This window comes from Elephas maximus, chromosome 6 (assembly GCF_024166365.1).
Source record: "Elephas maximus indicus isolate mEleMax1 chromosome 6, mEleMax1 primary haplotype, whole genome shotgun sequence".
NCBI lineage: Eukaryota > Metazoa > Chordata > Mammalia > Proboscidea > Elephantidae > Elephas > Elephas maximus.
Genome location: NC_064824.1, coordinates 131,862,454 through 131,885,029, shown reverse-complemented (window position 1 = coordinate 131,885,029; position 22,576 = coordinate 131,862,454). Strand labels below are relative to the sequence as shown.

Below are 22,576 nucleotides of genomic sequence, written 5' to 3'. Positions count from 1 at the left end.
GATTCCTGTGAGGTGGAGGTCAGACATACTTGCACTCTTCAACTTTTTTACCAATTCTGACACCAGTCATTCTCCCCCACGGCGCTCTCTCTTTCTCTGCTGGGTTTGATAATTCATTGCAAAGGTCACACGGAACTCACAGACCATACTTAGGGTTAAGTGGTTTTTTAAGGACGTAACAGTGTACAATCTGGGATCAGGAAGCATGCAGGCAAAGTCTGGAAGACTCCCCCAAAGAAGAGAGCACATCCCCCCCTTCTTCAGTGCAGGACAGCTCTCTCAGCAGCTCTGGCTGTGCAAGCAAGTAGGCCCTTCTTTCTGCCGTCCATACCCGCTCTCAGCTGTGCAGGCCTCTTCTCAGGCACCTCAGGACAGCTTCTTCTCAGCCTCCTAAGGACAGGCCTTGTCTCACCCCCCATAAGGACAGGCTTCTTTTCAACCGCCTCAGGACAGACCTCTTCTCGGCCCCCTCAGGACAAACATCCTCTTAGGCACCTCAGGACAGGCTTCTTCTCAGCCTCCTAAGGACAGGCCTCCTCTCACCTCCCATAAGGACAGGCTTCTTTTCAGCTGCCTCAGGACAGACCTCTTCTCGGCCCCCTCAGGACAGGCCTCCTCTTAGGCACCTCAGGGCAGGCTTCTTCTCAGCTCCCTAAGGACAGGCCTCCTCTTACCCCCGCTAAGGACAGGCTTCTTTTCAGCCCCCTCAGGACAGACCTACTTTCGGCCCCCTCACTGCAGACCTCTGCTCAGCCCCCTCAGAACAGGCCTTTCTGCCTCTGGCCTCCCCACTGCTAACTGACCCAGTGCATAGACAGTGTAGCAGTTTTTTTTTAGCTCACTGAGCTGCATTCCTAACAGCAGGTTTCTGCTGTCACCACTGACTCTGCCACAGGGTCCCTTCCAGGCCTCGATATTTTCAGTGTAATGACTCTTGACCAGAGTTACAGCCCTTGTCCTATGTTACAGCTCTTTTAGAAGTTTCTTGCCACCTCTTTCTCTGCTTCTCTCTTCTCCTTTCTGCTTCTTCTCTTCTTTCTGAAACCTCTGTGGAGTTGGCTATATATATAAGCAAACTCCTTACCAATTTTAAGACATGGCCCTCCTAGCAGGACCGTGAACTGACCAATCCCCTTTCTGTAGGCCACGGTCACTTCATTTGCATAGTAGGCTATAGTCATTCTATTTGCATAAGTATATTGACCAATTCCTGCAAGGTGTGTAAAATAGACCAATCATAGGGCAAGCTGCAGCCCAGGGCCAGACAAAAAGTATCAAATCATCAAGCTATTTACAGTTTACCCAGGAAATATCAATCAATCTGGACAAAAGTGACAAACCTTCTGGGGTGAAAAACTAGGGCAAAAGTAACAACTCAGGGCTTAGGGGGAAAATTTCTTAAGCTGTTTTTCCAAAGAACCAAGGCAAAAGGCTGCATAAAGGAACTCATTTTACCAAACCCCTTCATTCTCGTTTGTTACAGTCACTCTAAGAATTTACATTTATTTAGATGATTGATACCTTTCTCCTCCTAAGTGCCTACCACAGGGGGACTATATCAGTTTTCAGACACCTGTATGGCCCCATTGATTAGCACAGTGCTTGACACATCCCATTGCTGTCGAGCTGATTTTGACTCATAGCAACCCTGTAGGACAGAGTAGAACTGCCCCATAGGGTTACCAAGGAATGACTGGTGGATTCCAACTGCCAACCTTTTGGTTAGCAGCTGATCTCTTAACCACTGCGCTACCAAGGTTTTAATAAGTATTGTGGAGGCAAAAATGAGACAAAGAGAACAGTCAGCCTTCGCTACATGGCTATTAAAGACAACAGGTCTTTGCAGTGATGGGGAATGTAAATTCACTGTGTGAACAGTTAGGATAAGATTCATCATCCGTCCTGTTGGAAGCCTGGGGAGGGAGGGGGAAGGTAGAAGATGGCTCAGTGACATTGAAATCATAATGAGGTTTTAGAATCTAAAACTTTAGTTTCTGTCTCCAGTCCTTTCAATTTAATGTTTGTAAGAACCACGACGAGTGGAAACATTGACTGACTTGGGGCTTTTCATATCAACTTTCTCTGCTCTGGTTCAGGTACCTTGAACAATGAAAGGATAAGAAATTAGGCCATAAAAGAAAGAAGCAGCATCAGCAGTCACTGCCCTCCACACACCAGCTAACGTTCTGGATTTATTGACACAGCTTTCGCCGTGTTCACAAATACCGTGTTGCATTCGTGTGTGTGTGTGTAACAGGAACAGAAGCACTCTCTGAAGTCTGTGCAGATATTAACGTCAGGTCTAGGATAGAGCATCTAATGCTTGATTGGGTTAATGTGAGCAGGGACCCTTGCCTACATTTTTTTCTGTTCTTAAAATGATTCCTATTGTGAGTCTACCAGATCAGAGACTGGGGGAGATGGACACACACACAATTTCCCTGAAAATAAGCCCACAGCACAGGAAAAGAAATCCACCTCTGGCATTTCACAGTGCTGACGACTAGTGAGTCAGCCACAATTTGAAAGCTCACAGAAAACCATATTAATGTAATAGGATTATTTTCTCTCTGCCCAAATCCTCAACTACCACGGGTGAGGTGTTTGGAGTATTTGATCTCTGGGAACTGGCCTAGACTTGAATCAAAGAATCACGAGTTTTCACATTTTATCCACTCCTTCTGAAAAGAGGGGAAAACAGCCTCTGAGTTGCAACACACCCTCAGAGGAACAGCCTCTGCACTCTTTAATTCAGCCTGATCTCAAAACAAACGGAAAAAAACCAGCGAAAACAACTTCAAACTCTCTCTTGCCTTGAATTTGGCCTCCAGAAGGAGAGCGAGCAGTGAGGCCTCACCCCTCCAGTGTCCTGAACACATTGCTAGTTTTTTGAAGGTCCATTGAGACACGACCTTAGCCACCTTCTCTGAAGAGCCAGGAAGCACAAGTAAGCCTCCAGAGGCAACACAAATGATGAATTGCTGGAATTTGTTACACAAAGTGTGAAGACCATCTGGCTGCATCCACAAGTCTTAGTCTTACAGTTTTAGATTTTTCAGGGTGTGATATGATGGGGGAAGAGATGGCAAAAGCCCAGGAGTAAACACATGGTGGGCCAGACCCTGTCTTCTGTGGATATTAATATGTGAGTGGGTCGTCTTGAGATAGTCTTGAGAGAGAAGACAAAGGTCAGGTAGCTTAAGGCCATGCCGTTCAGTGGAAGAAACAGAAGTCAAACCATAAAACCAAACCCATTGCTGTCAAGTTGATTTCGACTCATAGAAACCCTATAGGACAGAGTAGAACTGCCCCATAGAGTTTCCAAGGAGCGCCTGGTGGATTTTGAACTGCCAACCTTTTGGTTAGCAGCTGTAGCACCTAACCACTGCACCATCAGGGAGTCAAGTGCCTGTCAATACCTGGAGAGAGCAAGGTGTTGTGTTATAGAGTAGCTTAGATCCTGCTGGGTAAGAATCTTGGCTCCACTAGTGCCTTTGGTAAGTCACTTATTCCTGTTAGGCTTTGTTCTTCTCACCTGAAAAGTAGGGATAGTGCTATCTAGAAATCAGCTCCAACAGCTGGCTTGATAAAGGGGACCTTTTTTTTTTTTCTTTGAGGACGCAGGAGTCCCACAGAGCTAATGGCAGAAGGTTGAGTAGCACTCTCAGTATGTCACTGATCACCAGGTGGGGTCTCCCTCTTTCTCTCCTCTCTTTCTTTCTGTCTTCATCTCATTGGTCTGGCACATCCCCAGTCCCAGACAAACCCAGTGTCTTTTTTCTTTTGTAGGTCCCACCACTGGAGATAGTTATTCATAGACTGTCTTACCTGAAACCCATAATTATAGATAGGTCCCCTAGTAAATACAAAAAATCAAACCCACTGCTGTTGGGTTGATCATGACTCATAGAGACCCTGTAGGACAGAGTACAAACTGCCCCGTAGGGTTTCCAAGACTGTAAATCTTTATGGAAGCAGACTGCCACCTCTTTCTCCCAAGAAGCAGCTGATGGGTTCCAACTGCTGACCTTTTGGTCAGCAGCCAAGCGCTTAACCACTGCACCACCAGGGCTCCTCTGGGCCCTGTGGTACCAAAAACGAAACCCAATTTTGATTTCAACTCGTAACGACCACGTAGGATGGAGTAGAACGGCCCCATAGGGTTTCCAAGGAGCAGCTGGTGGATTTGAACTGCCAATTTTTTGGTTAGTAGCCATAATCACATCCTTTCGCTCTGATAAATTAACTCTCTTTACAATGACTGTTTCAAACCTGCACATCTTCCACTGTTCTCAGGTCACTCTCATCTTATGTAGACAATCTAGGACAATGATTCTCAACAGACGGTGGGGCAGTTTGCCCTCACAGGGACATGGGGTGATGTCTGAAGACATTTTTGGTTTTTACAACTGGAGGGCATGGGTCGAAGGGGCGGGGGGACTACTCATATTCAGGCGTTTAGTGGGTTGAGGCCAGAGATGCTGCTCAACATTCTACAATACATAGCACAGCCCTCTATTACAAAGAATTATCCCGTCCAAAATGTCAGTCCTGCCAAGGGTAGGAAACCCGATTCTAGGCAATGTGTCTTTGTGACAACACAGGAAAGTAGAAGGAACACACAGGATTGACTGTGTGACCTTGGTCAAGTTTCCTCACCTCTGTGACCCTTAATGCTGCCTCTATAAATTGGGACTAGTAATGCCCATCAGTTTGGGTTGTCATGAGGATTAAACAAGTTAACACACAGAAAGCGCCTGACACAAAGAAGAAACTGCTAATTTGCAGCTAGACTGTAAACTCTTTGTGACTGGAGACAGTGCCATTCGGTTTTGTACCTGTAGGACCTGGAAGCTTCTAGAACATCATACATCAAAAACTGTTGCCGTCAAATTGATTCCAACACATAGCGACCCTATAGGACAGAGTAGAACTGTCCATAGGGTTTCCGAGGAGCAGTTGGAGGATTTGAACTGCCAACCTTTTGGTAAGCAACTGAGGTCTTAACCACTGCACCACCAGGGCTCCTGGAACATCATGGGCACATCTTAACTATTTGCTGAGTGAATGAATGAATACAGTGAACATTGCAGACACAGTCTCTACCTTCATGAAGCTTATATTCTAGGAACGGAAGAAGAATGATCAACAAATGAAGAACAGTTAAAAATGTTATTTCAAACAGTTGTAAGTGCTATGAAGGAAGTCAGTTGAGTGTTGTGATGAGTAACTGGCGGGGGAGCTACTTTAGATAGTGTTGTCAGGATTCTATTTGAATCTATTCTGTTTTTGCTCTGTTTTGGTTCCTCTTTTTACTGATTGATTGTTATTGTCAGTTGCCATTGAGTGAGTGTCGATTCATGGCTACCCAGTGCACAATGGAACCAACACTGCTGGTCCTGTACCATCCCTCTGCATGATTGGTTGTGGACCAGACCATTGTGATCTGTAGGGTTTTCATTAGCTGATTTTCAGAAGTAGGTTGTGAGGCCTTTCTTCCTAGTCCATATTAGTCTGGAAACTTGTCCAGCATCATAGCCACACTAAAGCCACCACTGACAGATGGCAGTGGCTGTGTAAGAGGTGCCTCGGCCAGGAATCGAATCCAGGTTTTCCACATAAAAAGGTGAGAATTCTACCACAGAACCACCAATGCTTCTTCTACTGGTACAGTTGTGCTTTACTGGTGACTTAAATTCCCTGAGAGCTGTTGCTCTTGTGAAGTGATTTTCTAAAATGGTGAACAACTCTTGATATAATCTTCTCTTGGTTTAGCCAGTAGTTAGATTCCAGGAAAACTCAGTACGTCTTAGGCTGTGCTTTATCTGTGTGATGATTATCTTATGTGTCAACCCTGACTAATCCAAGATGTAAAACAGTGAGTTCTAGACTTGGAGAGTTATAAACAGGTTTTTCACCTACATGATGGCCCAGTAGGGCAGTTCGAAGTTGTGAAGGATGTAGGACTAGACTTTGCTGTGCAGGAGTATCCTGGACATTGTAAGATGTTTAATATCTTGGGCTCCTTCCCACTAAATTCCAGTAGGACCTTCCAATCATTGTGAAAAGCAAAAATACCCCTTCCCTCAATTTCCAGAACACCCTCTAGGAGGCCATGGTTTGAAGGATCTCCAGTAATGTTCTAATCTTTCTCTTGAGTTGTCATTCTCCCTCTTTAGCTTCTTTGGCACAGTTAACCCCTCTTCTTGGCTTTGTTTCCTCTCCTGGCACCATAACACTGACCTCCTTGGGCTTTCCTCTTCTCCTTCCCCCAATCTCTGCCTCATTTCCGAATCTGACTGCTTGTTCTCTGTGTGCACATCCATGTGGATCTGACCTGGGTCACCTTCTTTTTTCCTCTCCATGCTCTTCATTATATTTAAAGAGGGTTTCTTATAGAAAATGTACTCTTGGGTCTTGTTTTACTGTCCACTTTGATAGTCCCTCTCTGAATTGGTGTATCTAGACCAATTGCATTAACCCAAAAAACCAAACCCATTGCCTTTGAGTCAATTCTGACTCATAGTGGTCCTATAGGATAGAGTAGAAATGCCCCATAGAGTTTCCAAAGAACGACAGGTGGTTTCAAACTGCCAACCTTTTGGTTAGCTGCCGAACTCTTAACCACTCTGCCACCTGGGCTCCAGACTATTTGCATTTAAAGTGATTATTGATATAGCTGATGTATCTACCATATTTGTAACTATTGCCATTTCTTGCCTTCTTCTTTGTTGCTTTATTGTCTTCTGCTCTTTTTCTGCCTTCTCCAGCTTTAAATGAGCATCTTACATGATTCCATTTTCTGTCTTCTCTAAGCATAGCAGTTATATGTCTTTAATTTTTTTTTCTAGTGATTGCTCTAGAAATTGGAAAATACACTCAAGCTGACTCCATGCTCTTCTTTGATGAGAACTTCAACTTCATTTCCAAGCAACTAACTCCCCAAGTGCTGTTTCTATGACATTCAAATTCATTTTTTTCCAACTGTCACCTGGGCCACCCCTGGAGAACCTTGACTTAAACATGTCCAAAATCAAACTGATCATCCCTTTCCCTAAACACTGTTATCCCTTTGGCTGTACCTGTTTGTGTTATTGGCAACATTGTCCACTCAGTCTAAACATGACAGCCATCTCAACTGCTCTTTCTTGCTACTCACATTCGTTTGGTTGCTTGTTCTTGTTGATCCGACACATATAGACTCCATATGTGTTTAAGTAGAACTGTGCTCCATTGGCTTTTCAAGGTTGTGACCTTTTGGAAGCAGATTGCCAGGCCTATCTTCCAAGGCATCTCTGGGTGAGTTTGAACCTCCAATCTTTCAGATATTAGTTGAGCGTTTGATCCTTTGCATCACCCAGGGACTCTATTCAGGCAGTTGCTATGTTATATCAATTCTTTAAAAAAAAGTATTTGGAATTGAATATTCAGGAGAAGTCATGCAGAGATGGGAACACTGGTGATAAAGATCAGCACCAGAGAAAGAGCTGCTCTCATCCCCACCCCTGATGTTTTTATTTTTTAAAAATTCTCTGGATTAGCCTCATTTTTTTTAGACCCTGGGCGTACTGCCTTGGGCTAATTTGTTTGGCTGAATTAATTATTTTCAGGGGAAATAATCTTATTTTCAAAGAAACCTTCTCTCTTGGAAGGAATGCCTTTTTCTTCACTCAGTCCGATTTAAGTTGTTTGGCACCGGATGTAAAGAGTGTCTTGACATTTCCATAAAGGCACTTAAATGTTAACCATCTCTCAAGAAACGGTTTTAGAATATGAAACCTTTATCTTGTTTTCTTTTCCAAGGAAGAAAAACATCACCAGCCTAATTATCGCCATAAAATAACTTCCTCATTTGCTTTCCACGTTGTCAGTGGGAAAGATAATGATGCTGTTTTCAAAACAGCAGAAACAATAATGGATGATTTCAGGAAATTTGCTTTTGATTTTTGTCTCTGTGAATAACACCTCAATTCAGAGGTCATAGATGCTTCTAGGATTATACATTTTCCTTCTGAGTTTTTTTTTTTTTTTAAAGTTAAGCTTGGAGAACAAATATAACTGAAAAGATGCTCCTTTTGTTTATTGCTCCACACGGATGATAAAATGGTTCTTATAGTTAGGAGAAGAAGCCAAAAGACACTTAACTCTTGAAAAAAGAGAAATCTTCTGTTGAATCTAGATCAGGGGTGTTATGGATTGAATTGTGTCCCCCAAGGATGCGTGTCTTCTTGTGTAGGCCATGGTTTCCAAGGGCATGGTACTGTGTGGCTGTTCTCCATTTTGCTATCTGATGTATTTATCATGGATGTTGAAAATCCTCCATGATGTTGGTGAGGCAGGATTAGATGCGTTATGTTAACGAGGTAGGATGCAATCTACAGGATTAGTTTGTATTCTGAGTCAGTCTCTTGAGGTATAAAAGAGAGAAGTGAGCAGAGAAGAGAAGGACCTCCTACCACCAAGAAAGAAGTGCCAGGAGCAGAGGGTGCACTTCGGACCCAGGGTCCCTGTGCTGAGAATCTCCTAGACCAGGGAAGGACTGATGACAAGGACCTTCCCTCAGAGCCGACAGACAGAGAAAGCCTTCACCTAGAGCTGGCACCCTAAATTTGGACTTCTAGCCTCCTAGACTGTGAGAGAATAAATTTCTCTTTGTTAAAGCCATCCACTTGTACTATTTCTGTTATAGCAGCACTAGATGATTAAGACAAGGGGTCAGCAAAATTTTTCTGTAAAGTGTCAGATAGTAAATATTGTAGGCGTTGCAGGCCATAAAAGTCTCCATTGCAACTACTCCACACTGCCATTATAGAGCAAAAGCTGTCATAGACAATATGTAAATGGTGGGCTAGGCTATGTTTCCATACAACTTTATTTCCAAAGACAGGCAGTGGGATGGCTTTGACCTATGGGCCATACTTTGCTGACCCCTGACCTAGAGTAGACGCTTTTGGACTTCACCTCTGTCCACATTTTGGGCTGGATAGTTCTTTATTGTCGGAAGGCTGCCTTGTGCATTGTAGGATGTTTAGCCTCATTCCTGGTCTCTGCCCACTAGATGTCAGTAGCACCCTCATTCCACTTATGATGGCCAAAAATGTCTCCTGGAGGGCAAAATCACTGCCAGTTGGGAAACACTGCTTTAGATGAATGAAATAATCGGATGAAGAGGTAACAGAAAATATTTTCCCCAAATTACAAAAGTTGTTGTCGTTGTTAGGTGCTGCCCATGCCGTTTAGTCAGTTCCGACTCATAACGACCCCATGTACGAAAGAACCAAACATTGCCCAGTCCTGCGCAATTCTCACAGTCATTGTTATGCTGGAGCCCATTGTTGCAGACACTGTGTCAATCCATCTCGTTGAAGGTCTTCCTCTTTTTTGCTGACCCTCTACTTTACGAAGCATGATGTCCTTCTCCAGGGACTGATCCCTCCTGATAACATGTCCAAAGTATGTGAGACATAGTCTTGCCATCCTTGCTTCTGAGGAACATTCTGGCTGTACTTCTTCCAAGACAGATTCGTTTGTTCTTTTGACAGTCCACAGTATATTCAGTTCTTCTTTGGTCTTCCTTACTAATTGCCCAGCTTTCACACGCGTATGAGGTGATTGAAAACACCATGGCTTGGGTCGGGTACACCTTAGTCTACAAGGTGATACCTTTGCTTTTTAACACTTTAAAGAGGCCTTTTGCAGCAGATTTGCTCAATGCAATGTGTCATTTGATTTCTTGACTGCTGCTTCCATGGGTGTTGATTATGGATCCAAGTAAATTGAAATCCTTGACAACTTCAATATTTTCTCTGTTTATCATGATGTTGCTTATTGGTCCAGTTGTGAGGATTTTTGTTTTCTTTATGTTGAGGTGTAATCCGTACTGAAGGCTGTGGTCTTTGATCTTCATCAGTAAGTGCTTCAAGTCTTCTTAACTTTCAGCAAGCAAGGTTGCGTCATCTGCATCACGCAGATTGTTAATGAGTCTTCCTCCAATCCTGATGCCCCATTATTCTTTGTGTGGTCTCACTTCTCGGATTATTTGCTCAGCATACAGATTGAAGAAGTATGGTGAAAGGATACAACCCTGACACACACCTTTCCTGACTTCAAACCATGCAGTATCCCCTTGTTCTGTTGAACACCTGCTGCTTGACCATGTACAGGTTCCTCATGAGCACAATTAAGTGTTCCAGAATTCCCATTCTTTGCAATGTTATCCATAATTTGTTATGATCCTCACAGTCGAATGCCTTTAAAGCACAGGTAAATGTCAATAAAACACAGGTAAACATCTTTCTGGTATTCTCTGCTTTCAGCCAAGAACCATCTGATATCAGCAATGACATTCCTCATTCTAAGTCATCTTCTGAATCTGGCTTGAATTTCTGGCAGTTCCCTGTGCATATACTGCAGCAGCTGCTTTTGAATGATCTTCAAAATTTTACTTGCTTGTGATATTATATTAATGATGTTGTTTGATAATTCCTACATACAGTTGGATCACCTTTCTTTGGAATAGGCATAAATCTGAAGCTGTTCCCCTCAATCGGCCAGGTAGCTGTCTTCTAGATTTGTTGACATAGATAAGTGAGCACTTCCAGCACTGAATCTGTTTGTTGAAACATCTCAACTGATAGTCCGTCAATTCCTGGAGCCTTGTTTTTTGCCAATGCCTTCAGTGCATCTTGAAGCTCTTCCTTCACTACCATTGGTTCCTGATCATATCCAACCTCCTGGAATGGCTGGACGTCAACCAATTTCTTTTTGGTATAGTGACTCTTTATTCTTTCCACCTTCTTTTGATGCTTCTTGTGTTATTTAATATTTTCCTCATAGGGGAAAGATAAAAGATAAGAAAACTGTGCCATCCTATTTGTCTCAGCTAGGCTGAGGTCTCCTCAAAGGGGCCGTTGTTGTTGTTGTTAGGTGCTATCTGGTCAATTCCTACTGATGGTGACCCCACGTTACAGAGTAGAACTGTTCCATAGGGTAATCTTTATGGAAGCAGATCACCAGGTCTTTTCTTTCACAGAGCTGCTGTGTGGGTTCCAACCACCAACTTTTTGGTTAGCAGCTGAGCACTTAAGCATTGTACCACCAGGACTCCTTAAGGGACCATTATCACTGCCTAAATTTGGAAAGCAGTTGAAAAGCCAACTGGAAAGGCAACATACTTGAAAAGTGCTCTGTTAATAATGCAAATATGAGTTTAACCTACTTTTGGGATAGGCACAAGAAACAAAATAGTTCAATACATTAGAGTGTGCTCATGGCACTTCCTGAGTTTGAGGGTTGGCTTTGGGCTGGAAAGATTGGAATAAAGCTTGTCGCTCTAGTCTCCACTTGGGCAAAGTTTTATTTTTTTCTGCTTATCTGAACTCAGAACTCATACAGGCAGGGTGAATTTTGAAAACATTCACATGTTTCTCATTGTTTGGACAGGGCCAGTTGAAAATGGCCCAGTTTCACTGTGTATTGGCAGTAACATGTGTTTTTAAAAGTTAAAAACAGCTTAATATTCATAAGCAAATTGCAAGGAATGTTGCCTTCTTGTTCTTTAGGAAAGTCAGAGGCGTCTCTGTTGAGAAATCATTGGTTTCTTTTTCATCATTACTATTTTTATATCTTTAATAATTAAAAAATATGTATATCCAAAATACTGTCATTCAGATAATCATATTTTAAAATAAACTGAAAAACTCTTTCATCGGGAATTTCATTTAAGCCCTCTGAGCTGAGTTTCTTTTCTGGCTTGAAGAGCAATGGAAGTGCATTGAAGCTTTGCTCCGTTAATACAATTATCTTTAGTTAATATGTTTTCCTAATTGATGTGGGAGAAAAGTGTGCTTCACATTCTTGAAAGGAACTGTTGCCCCCTTGCCATGCTTTCTGCCACCATCACCGTCTCCTGTGTCCTGTGGCCACCGCAGACACTCTCAGTAACCTGTTCTTCAGTCACCTGGTCACCAGTACCAGTAACCCGTTAACCTGTTGCCATCTGAGTTGATTCTGACTCATAGCAACTCTACAGGACAGGGTAGAACTGTCCCATAGGGCTTCCAAAGCTGGAATCTTTACGGAAGCAGACTGCCACGTCTTTCTCCCACGGAGCCACTGTTGGGTTCGAACCACTGAACTTTTGGTTAAAAGCCAAGTGCTTTAACCGCTGTATGACCAGGGCCCCTTCTTTCTTTGTAAACCAAAAACCAAACCCATTGCCATCTAGTTGATTCTGACCCATAGGGACCATAGAGAACAGAGTAGAACTGCCCCATAATGTTTCCAAAGAGCACCTGGTGGCTTTGAGCTGCCGATGACCAATTGGTTAGCAGCCAAAGTCTTAACCACTACGCTGCCACAGCCATCTCCAGGGTACCTATTTCAGTTATACACCCCCATCTGTCTAGGCCATACTTTCCAATTCATCTGACTAAGTGATCTACTACCACCCAAAAACTTAGCACTTCAAACCCACCCAGAGGTGCCACGGAAGACAGGCCTAGTGATCTGTTTCCAAAAGATCACAGCCTTGAAAATCCCGTGGTTTTCTGCTCTGGACACATGGGGTCACCATGAGTCAGAAAGGACTGGATGGCAACTAACAACAACGACTTTCCTTGCGGGCCAGTTCAGCGTGAATTTTGAAGGGGGCATGTCTTATAGCAGGCTTTTCTCTCTGCCACTCAGGTTACCACGGCCTCTACTGTGAGGAGGAGTATAATGAATGCCTCTCCGCCCCCTGTCTGAACGCTGCCCCCTGCAGGGACCTTGTGAACGGCTATGAATGCCTGTGCCTGCCAGAGTACAAAGGTGAGTGAAGACCACTTGGCCTCTTGTGTTAGAATGGCTTTAGATGATGTCATTCTTTCCTCCATCTAAACACATCAGCCTCCCATTGGAGCCTGAAGTCGTTTAGAACAAAAAGCAAAACCTGACGGTGGGATGATTTATGGGGTCGAATAGAACAATTTGTGTAAGTCTCTGGTTTCCTCCTAATGAACCACAAAAATCTCTCCTGCCCTTTCCCCTGTCCTTCTTCCATGGGATTCTGTCTTCTCTGTGGAATGTGTACAAAGCTGACAGTAAAATATGATAGTAAGTGGGCTGCTCAACACTGGTCAGAGGGCGTGGCTATGAAAATCGTGGGAGAGGAAAGCATGCTGCTCTGTGGTGCTTGTGATGCACAGATATGATGCTGTGCTTTCTGTCGGGGGAGGACACAGGTGCTGTGCTCATGTGCTGGCAAATGAATTAATCCGCATTGAGTGAGTCAGTTGGGAGGGAAATGTTAGTTCATTTGAGTGGACATGTATCAGTGTCACTCTGGAAAAGCAGCCAGTGTTGAAGGAGTGTTTATAATGTACCAGTCCTGCACTAAGTCCTTAGATGCATTGACTCACTTCATCCTTGCAACATCCTCATGAGGTGGATGGTAATGCTATCCCTCATGGACCCTGCCAGTATGGTCCCCAGAGCCCTTTCACTTTGTCTCTCCATTAGACTCTACCATGATTTGTGGATGGTGTGACCTTACTTTAAGCCCAGATGCCCTCAGACTGCCCTGTGCCAGGCTAGCCTGTTTATCAGCTGTCAAGCACATTATCGCTAAGCCGTAACTTCGGGGCTGGGTTTAGATTTTTGTAATGCTTTTGTAGGCTCTGTTTATAGCCATTTCACTTCACCTCTGGCTCCCATCACTGCTTGCTGTGCTGATACCATCCTTTCTCCAGACACGTCCATTTGCCTGGTGACCTTGTGTTGCAATCACCATTAACTTCTCTCCGAATGGACCCACCTTTATTTGGGGATTTGTTGGCGAGCCTCAAGGGTTTGTCAGCCATACTGATGAATTTGCTCAGGCCCCTGGAGTGAAGGGCTGAGCTCGGGCCAAGTCTTTGCTTTATGGTCAGCAGATCTGATACTTCTTTCTGAGTGTGATTCCCATTTAGAGCCAGATTCACCCAACTTCTAGAAGGACATATGTGCTGGCTTCATCCACATGGCTTTCCAGTTCTAGGTCTGTCAGAGCATTGAGAAAAAGGGGGGCAGCTGAATTCTGGAAAGAACCACATAGGAGCAATGACCCAGGAGACCTAGGTCATGCATCCGAATTGTGCCAGTAGCTTCCTGTTGAGCCTGACTAAATCTCTTAAACTGGCTGCCCTTCATTTTCTCTGGGTAGAAATAAGAAAGTGATTTTTACAGAGATTTTGAGATTCTTCAATGACAGAATTAGTACACCTACACCTTACTTACCAACTGTCTCAATATCCAACATTTCACCTGTATGACAACAGTAAAAAAAAATCTACTATCCAACTGTTTTGCCCCTTAGTCATGCTTGTCTGGCAATTGCTCTTTCAGGACCAGTGGGACATATAGCACCCACCTACATTTTCTGCTTCTTGGGTCAAGAGGGACATATATGTCCCACAAAATATTTTGTGATCTGATGTGGTCATTCTCCATTTTTGCACGGCGCTGATTTTTGCATAGCAACCTGGTTTTTGGAGCCTAACCATGTTGATAAATGAGAAGTGGGTGTACTGATGACTGTGCTCAAACATCAAAACTTCCAAAATTGTTTAGTTTGTGATATAATTTTATGAAGTAAATTTTGTATTTATAAATGAAAAAAAATCATTAATGGGGCATATTCTAAATATGTCACTTACTTTTCTGCCTTTGAACCTTTGCTCACCCTATCATGGCTAAGAAATAAAGAATACAATGACATGTGATGACCTACTCTTGTCTTCACAAATTTGTAGACCATGGTCCTAGCCTTCGTTGCTTCCTTCTTCCCTTTCTGTCAATGGATTTTCCAAAATTTTGCCACCTTTCCCAAGCCTTATGCTGAACCACTCACCTTTAGACTATACCTGACTTCACCCCCAATTTCATGAGAAAAAAGAGAGTTTAACATTTGTGAACATATTCAAATTAACCTAATTTCCCGTACCCTATAAAAATGGTTCTCAAACTTGAGAGTTCATCAGAATCTGCTGGTAGGCTTGTTGAGTTATAGATGGCTGGGCCCCATGCTAGAGTTCCTGATTCAGTAGGTCTGGGGTGAGGCCCAAGAGTTTGAATTTCTGGTACTTTCTCAGGTGATGGTAATATGTTGGCCCATAAACCACAGTTTGAGACCCCTGCCCTACAAGCTTATCTGCAGGCACAACCACTAAAACCTTACTCTCTTCCATATTACCTGATGATATTCTCCTCATCTTGGTAAAGTTAATCCTTCCATGCATGCTCTAAACTCCACTCCTTTTATCTTTCTGATAGAGTCCTGGGTGGCGCAAATGGTTAATGAGCTTAGCTGGTAACTGAAAGGTTGGAGGTTCCAGTCTACCTAGAGGAGCCTTAGAAGAAAGTCTTGGTGATCTAATTCCAAAAAAAGCAGCCATTGGTAACCCTACGGTGTACAGATGTACTCTGACATACATGCGGTCACCAAGAGTCAGAATCTGGACAGCAACTTTTTTTTTTTTTATCTTTTTGATGTATTTCTCCAGCACTTACCTTTATCTCTGCCTGTCTTCCACCACTTACTCTCTCTTCTTCCTTCTTTCCACCACCCTGGAAATATGCTCATGTATCTCTTATTCTAAGAAAATGAAGGTTCTAGGGAGATGGAAGCTCAAGTCTACATTCAAGATCCCTGATCCCTCCTGATCTCTACTGGGTGATTCAAGAAGGTTGATGACTCTGGAGGGCATCTCAAACACATCTGAGGCTTTGGGTTCTCAAGAAAAGGGTATAGGTGCCATGAACCTTTGCTTACAACAAGGATAGAGGATGGATGTTCAGGGAAGAACTGAGGAATCAAAGTCCAGCTGAGCCCAAAGGACACCTCAGTTTCTGGCTAGGAAGTATATGCTGTGAGTGCTGCGTGTGATCCTGTGAGATAGAGGTGTCTATTGATCTCATGAATACTGGCTGCATTGAAGGGAATTACACAGTTGAGTTGAACTGGTCTTTTGTGTGTGGCTGGGAGAGGATGGACCCTCTTGCTCATACCTGGAAAACCTGAGAATCCCAAACACGGAGGCCTCTATTCCGTGCCTTAGTAAACAAAGCCCAGTCGGCAGAACTGTGCAGCGCTGGAGAAGGATCTCTAGTATTCTCTGCCTCTGCCTGAGACCATCACCCTCCCACCTGGCCGGTACAGGGAGCTCATACCAGCAACTCCAAGAGGGAAAATAAAATTTAGGAGATAAAAAAAATTACAGCAATAACCAACAACTCTAAAAATTCAAGAGAGGGTATGGAAAAACATAATGGTATACTACACAAAATTGAATTTGGATCTGGGAAATCAAAAGGGGAAACTATTTCATGATAGAAGTAAGAATATGAAAAGATAGGAAATGTGGAGAATGGAGTACGTGACCAGTTCCTGTCTGAAGGATGGTGCTCCAGAAGAAGAAGAAGGACCACATGGAAATAAAGCAAGAACCAACTAATTACCAAGAGAAGTTTGAGAGCTGAAGAAAGACTTAAGTTTTCAAATGGTATGGGCTTAGGGAATGTCAGAGTACTAATGAAGGAGATGATACACAACTTGAGATTTCCAAATCCAAGAATAGAGAGCATTTCCAACGTCCTTCACGGAGAGAAAGAGACTCAAACTGGCATTGTTCTGTTCCTGTACTATGTTGTTGTTGTTGTTAGGTGCCATCGAGTCAGTTCCAACTCATAGCGACCCTATGTACAACAGAATGAAACACTGCCCAGTCCTGCATCATCCTCACAATCGTTGTTATGCTTGAGCCCATGGTTGCAGCCACTTTGTCAATCATCTCGTTGAGGGTCTTCCTTTTTTCTGCTGACCCTCTGCTTTACCAAGCATGGGGTCCTTCTCCAGGGACTGATTCCTCCTGATAACATGTCCAAAGTACGTGAGATGAAGTCTCACCATCCTTGCTTCTAAGGAACATTCTGGCTGTACTTCTTCCAAGACAGGTTTTTTTGTTCTTTTGGCAGTCCATGGTATATTCGATATTCTTTACCAACACCGTAATTCAAATGCGTCAGTTCTTCTTAAGTCTTTCTTCTTCATTGTCCAGCTTTCACATGCATATGAGGCAACTGAAAACACATATGGATGCTAAACAATAGTGGAATAGTGCTTTAGCCTTTTAAGCAAAAAGAACTGTGATTTAAGGGATCGTTTATATTTGAGGGTAAAAAGAAGAAATTTCTGTACCTTCAAGGATGCAGAAAACATGTCACCATATGTACCGTCTCTAAGAAAATTATTTTAAGAAGTACTTCCTCCACTTCCTTCAAGCAGGAGCTGAGAACAAAGCTGCTATCCAGACAGGGGGAGATGGGGATCAGGATGAAGGGTGTTGAGCAGACTTTTAAATGCAAAGTTAAACCTAAATGGATGATGTTAATGTTATTGTGATTGGTAATTTACTGGTGAAGAAAAATCTCTTAAAAGAAGTGGGCGTATTTACTATGTTAGTTATCTATTAATGTGTAACAAATTAACACAAACTTAGTGGCTTACAACAACAATATTTATTATCTCACAATTTCTGTAGGTGAGAAGTTCAAGCACCGCCTAAGTGGCTTGCCTGTGCGGGTCTCATAAGACTGAAATCAAGGTGTTGGCTGGGCTGTGTTCTCATCTGCAGGCTTGATTAGGGAAGGATCTACTCTAAGCTTTCTGAGTTTGTTTGTTGACAGAATTCCTCCCCTTGAGGCTATGGAATTAATGGGTGTTTGCTTCTTCACAGTCAGCAAAGAGGAGAGATGGCCTCTGCTTCTTCAAATCTTTAGCTTCAATGAAGGCCTGGACCCTCTTAGAGGGCTCACCTGATTAGGTCAGACCCACCTAAAATAATCCCCTTTTTGATTGACATGAAGTCAACTGATTAGGGACCTTAATTGCATCTGAGAAATTTCTGTACCTTTGCCATTTTCTATTGGTTAGACACAATCGAAGGATTACACAAGGGTGTGACTCATTGGGTGGGAAAGATCATCCTACGTATACTGCTGCACTTGCTTTTAAGGAACAACTTTAAAAATATGGAATTAAAGTTTCATATTATTTTAACAAAACCCATGCGTTGGAGAGGTGGAGGGTGGAAGGGATAGGAAAGCATACAAATGCTTTAAAGATCTCATCCCAATGGAAAGTAATTAAAAGAGAGGCAGAAGGGGTTAATCTTGCTTGTTGAATTAATTCTCCCAAGCTTTCCAACTCAGAGATAGAGTGAGAGAGGGGAGGAGAGAAGTCAAAAGATCCTAGTGTTTCTTTTCTTGAAGGATGAATGTTCTCTCTCTCTTTGGAAGTGTCCCCCTCCCCCCTTCCCCCTCCCACCAAATATATTTACATAGAGTTTGCTGCATAAACTTGGGAAGGTGTCATGTAGTTGGGCACCCATTTCTAACTCGTACTTACTTCTGGGATTCGAACTTTGTTGGGTGGCATGTTGGGGGGAGTGCTGTGTATTTAATTTCTCATTTTCCATATGAATTTCTTAAGTGATGATTTTTGCTGTTTTATGTTTAAAACATAAACTTAAATGAATGAATATGCCTCTAAAAAGAATGAGTACAGGAGGAAATCAGGCAAGTATAGCTAAGGAAAAAGAAACTCAGCGAGGGAGAACTTCTCCTGCCAGATGGTAAAACTTACTATCATGGGACAATTATTATGACAGTAGTATATTAGGGATGCAAGAGTAGGTAGATAACTAGAACTAAATAATGGCCCAGAGACTATTGTCAATAATAATAATGTTTTATTGTTTAAGAGGAATGCTATGAATGGGAAAGGAATTCTTGTTTAGTAAATGGTGCTTGGAAAATTGGGCAGCTAAACAGAAAACATAAACGTTCTGACCTCATTAAGTTGCATGTAAAGGTAAAAAACCCTTCTTTGACTTTGCATCCACCTCTACTCTTTCTTCCTTCTTTCTTTTTCAACCAAGCTTCCTGAAAGTTGGCACATATAGTGTTCTACTTCCTCAATATTTATTCTTTATTTGCTCTTCGTTTTGGCTCCTGTCCATACTATTCCACTAAAAGTGACTTCTGCAGTGACCTAATTGAACGTTTTTGAAGTGAAATCTGCAAATTCTTCCCATTCTGCTTCTGACTCAACTTTCCTGCCCTTTTACCTGTGTTCGCCACTCACTGGGTCCTTCTTGAAACTCTTCTGCTTTGGCTTCCAGAGCTCCATTAATGCTCCTCCTGAGGCCGCTCTCCTTCCCCATCTGAATTCTCATCCTTGGTCACCATGAATGCTGTCTTTCCCCAGCTTTTCTTTTCTTTTAATTGTACTTTAAGTGAAAGTTTACAATTCAGGTGAATTTCTCATACAAAAACTGATACATTATTATGTGACTCTAGTTGCTCTCCCTGTAACATGACAGCACACTCCTCCTCTCCACCCTATATTTCTTGTGTCCGTTCAACGAGCTCCTGCCTCCCTCTGCCTTGTCATCTCACCTCCAGACAGGAGCTGCCCACTTAGCCTTATGCGTCTACTTGAGATAAGAAGCACACTCCTCACCAGTATCATTTTATGTCTTATGGTCCAGTCTAATCTTTGTCTGAAGAGTTGGCTTTGGGAATGGTTTTAGTTTTGGGCTAACAGAGAGTCCAGGGGCCGTGTCTTCTGGGGTCCCTCCAGTCTCAGCCAAACCATTAGGTCTGATCTTTTTACTGAAATTTGAGTTCTGTACCCCACTTTTCTCCTGCTCCATCAAGGACTGTCTGTTGTGTCCCCTGCCAGGGCAGTCATTGATGGTAGCTGGGCACTATCTAGGTCTTCTGGTCTCAGGCTGATGGAGCCTCTGGTTTATATGGCCCTTTCTGTCTCTTGGGTCCCCAGCTTTTCATTCTTGTCTCCTTTCCCTCATCCAATGCTCTGGCTGTATTCACTGACATGTTGGTGCCCAACCAGATGTAAATTCCCCTTCCTTGAACACTCCCAGCAGTTTCTTTATATTTCCTGTGATAAATATGCTCAGTCTTATATTCAGTTCTTTCTGGCTTCAGACTTTCCTCTCCCCTACACTGAATCATAATCTCCTAAAAGGCAGTAACTACATAAAACCAAAAACCAAAATAGTTACCGTCGAGTCAATTCCGACTCGTAGCAACCCTATAGGACAGAGTAGAACTGCCCCATAGAGTTTCCAAGGAGCACCTGGGAGATTTGAACTGCTGATCATGCAGCCATGGCTCTTAACCACTCTGCCACCTGGGTTTCGGTAACTCTATAGACTTGTTTTAAAATTCCCACAATTTACTATGGTGGCTTGCGCAAAGCAAGTACTCGATAGCTATCTTCGGTTGAATGAAAACTATCGCTCAGCAGTCTAATTAAATAAAGGAAATCACCTTGCGCATTTTCCTACTATGTAAGTTTCTACTGGGCATCATGAAATTGTTGGAAAGCAAAACACAGGCAGGAACTCAGAGCAACCTCCCTTCAGACATATTGAAATGCTAATATTTCTTTCGAAACTAGTTCAAAGCTAGTTTATGATGGAGCTTTTAAGACTTTGGGGTAGTATTTTTAACCTTATATTGTCAAAAAGTCAAAGTAAAGTCTCAGTGTGTTGATTTTCTTTTTTCTCAGCAGAATAAATTTAACAACAACAACAGCAGCAGCAGCAACAAAAACCTTGGAAATTTTGATGACAAAGTTGGAAAGAAAACACTTTGATTTTTAATTATGAAAGTAACATAGCAACAGTAGCGAAAATTTAGGAAAGAGAAATTTCAAAGTTGAGCATAGCTTTACAGCAGAACACAACCGCAATAATAATGTGTATTGTTTCCATCTTTTTTTAATATCCTGTTTTAATTACAATTCAGTATGCCTACAATTTTGTATTGTTTTCTCATACTTCACATTATATTATGATGTTGTACTATAATGTTATAATTATAATTATGTTTGATTTATTTCTAGAAGTCTTATCCATTCTATTTTAAGCGGCTCTGTAATGTTCCCGTGAGGGAATATTTATCCATTCCTTTGTTGATGGATCTGATGTGATCCTACTATAAAAAATTCTGGAATGAACCACTTTATTAATATAATTTTCCTACTTTCTGGATTATTTCTTTGGCATACATTCTCAGAAATGACGTCACTACTTTATAGATGTGATCACATTGTGTCTAATTTTTTATTTCCAAAGACTACAGAATTTTCTAATTTAAAAGATGAAAGATCTGTCTGTATGGACTGAAATTATTTCCTTTTCTAGATTTTGCTTAAGCAGTGGACAAGAATTTCTGGGTGTTCTGCGTGCCCCTCTCAAGTTCTACAATGGATAAAATACGGCTAAGTTAGATTCCTCCATTCTTCAGGCCGTTACTCAAGCAAAGGACCGAGATCAGTTCGTATGGAACCATGAGGCTGAGGTTGAGATATCAATTGCACTTTCTGTTATGACTTAGAAAAGCTTGAGCTCGGTGAAGGTTGATATACCTGAAGTTCCCATGGAGGGAGTGAGTTTGAATCAGATAATATGAGATTTCAAAGCAAACATTATGCACAAAGAATATTTCAAGTTAATTTTTCTTTACCTGGCTTATTTTTCCTGGAGCTAAAATGATGATTTTCAGTTCTCAGAATATTAATTATGTCTAAATTGTGATGACAACAAAGATTTATAATTAGCATGCTCCTCTGAATTTTTCCTGACTTTAACTCTAAAATTAACTTCTGTAAAGAGCCCTGCTGGAATAGAAATCTTTTCAGAAACATTGCCTATCCATCCCTTAATATGAAAAGTATGAATTTTTATTAGTTTTGACTGAATTGCAGTTTATTTTTGCTTGAGACTAAACATAAGTTTCGTAATAGTGCGTGCTACGCCTTTTGCCAATGGGTGATGCCAGTGTCACAGCACAGACTTAGTCTGAAGTGTAGACCTAGTTTCCCTGACAAAATAGCGTGTTTTTCAGGCAGATTTGGAATGGCGTCTTACTCCTCTGGCAATCCCACTTGTATGTCAGCCAAAGTACACTGGCTGTTGTCCCTCCTGAAGGGACAAGACTGTAGTCTTATATTTGTAATTTCTTCCACACGTCAAGATATGGCCTTTGCTTCTAAAGGACCTCAGAGATTCATAGTGGAATCAGACAAGAGAACAGATCAGTTAGAATTTAACACAGTGAACTCTAGAATAATGGGAATCCCAGTATGCTCTTCATGTACAATGGCAAAAGAAGCCAGTTATGTCTGGGGAGAGTTAAGTTCAGCTTTCCAGAGAAACAACACTTAAGCTGGGACTTCATAGATGAGTTATAATGTGCCAGGTAAAGACTAGGTTGGGGGAGAGGGTGAAGGAAGATGTTCCCGTCAGAGGACACAGAATGCCCAAGACTCAACATTGGATAAGTGCCTGGAACCTCTGAGGAATGGGGAGGGGTCTAGGAAGGTGGGGCCCTGGCCCCTGCAAAGGAAGGTTTGAGTGGAAGAGACCTTAGCACATCAGCTCTTTGCCTCCTCTGTGTTGAAGTTTTCTGGCTCATAGCTATTCAGTTCTAATAGACAAGCTGAGAAGTATGACAAATATTGTTTTAT

General features: G+C 42.4%; 1 protein-coding gene across 1 annotated transcript in view; it reads left to right on the top strand.

Annotated features, from left to right (window-relative positions):
- DNER (delta/notch like EGF repeat containing) overlaps positions 1-22,576 on the top strand; it is a 371,552-nt gene that overhangs the window by 309,143 nt on the left and 39,833 nt on the right. The window contains exon 9 of the mRNA XM_049888408.1: positions 12,688-12,810. Coding sequence (XP_049744365.1) covers positions 12,688-12,810 — 123 coding nt within the window. The remainder of the gene's footprint in view (positions 1-12,687; positions 12,811-22,576) is intronic.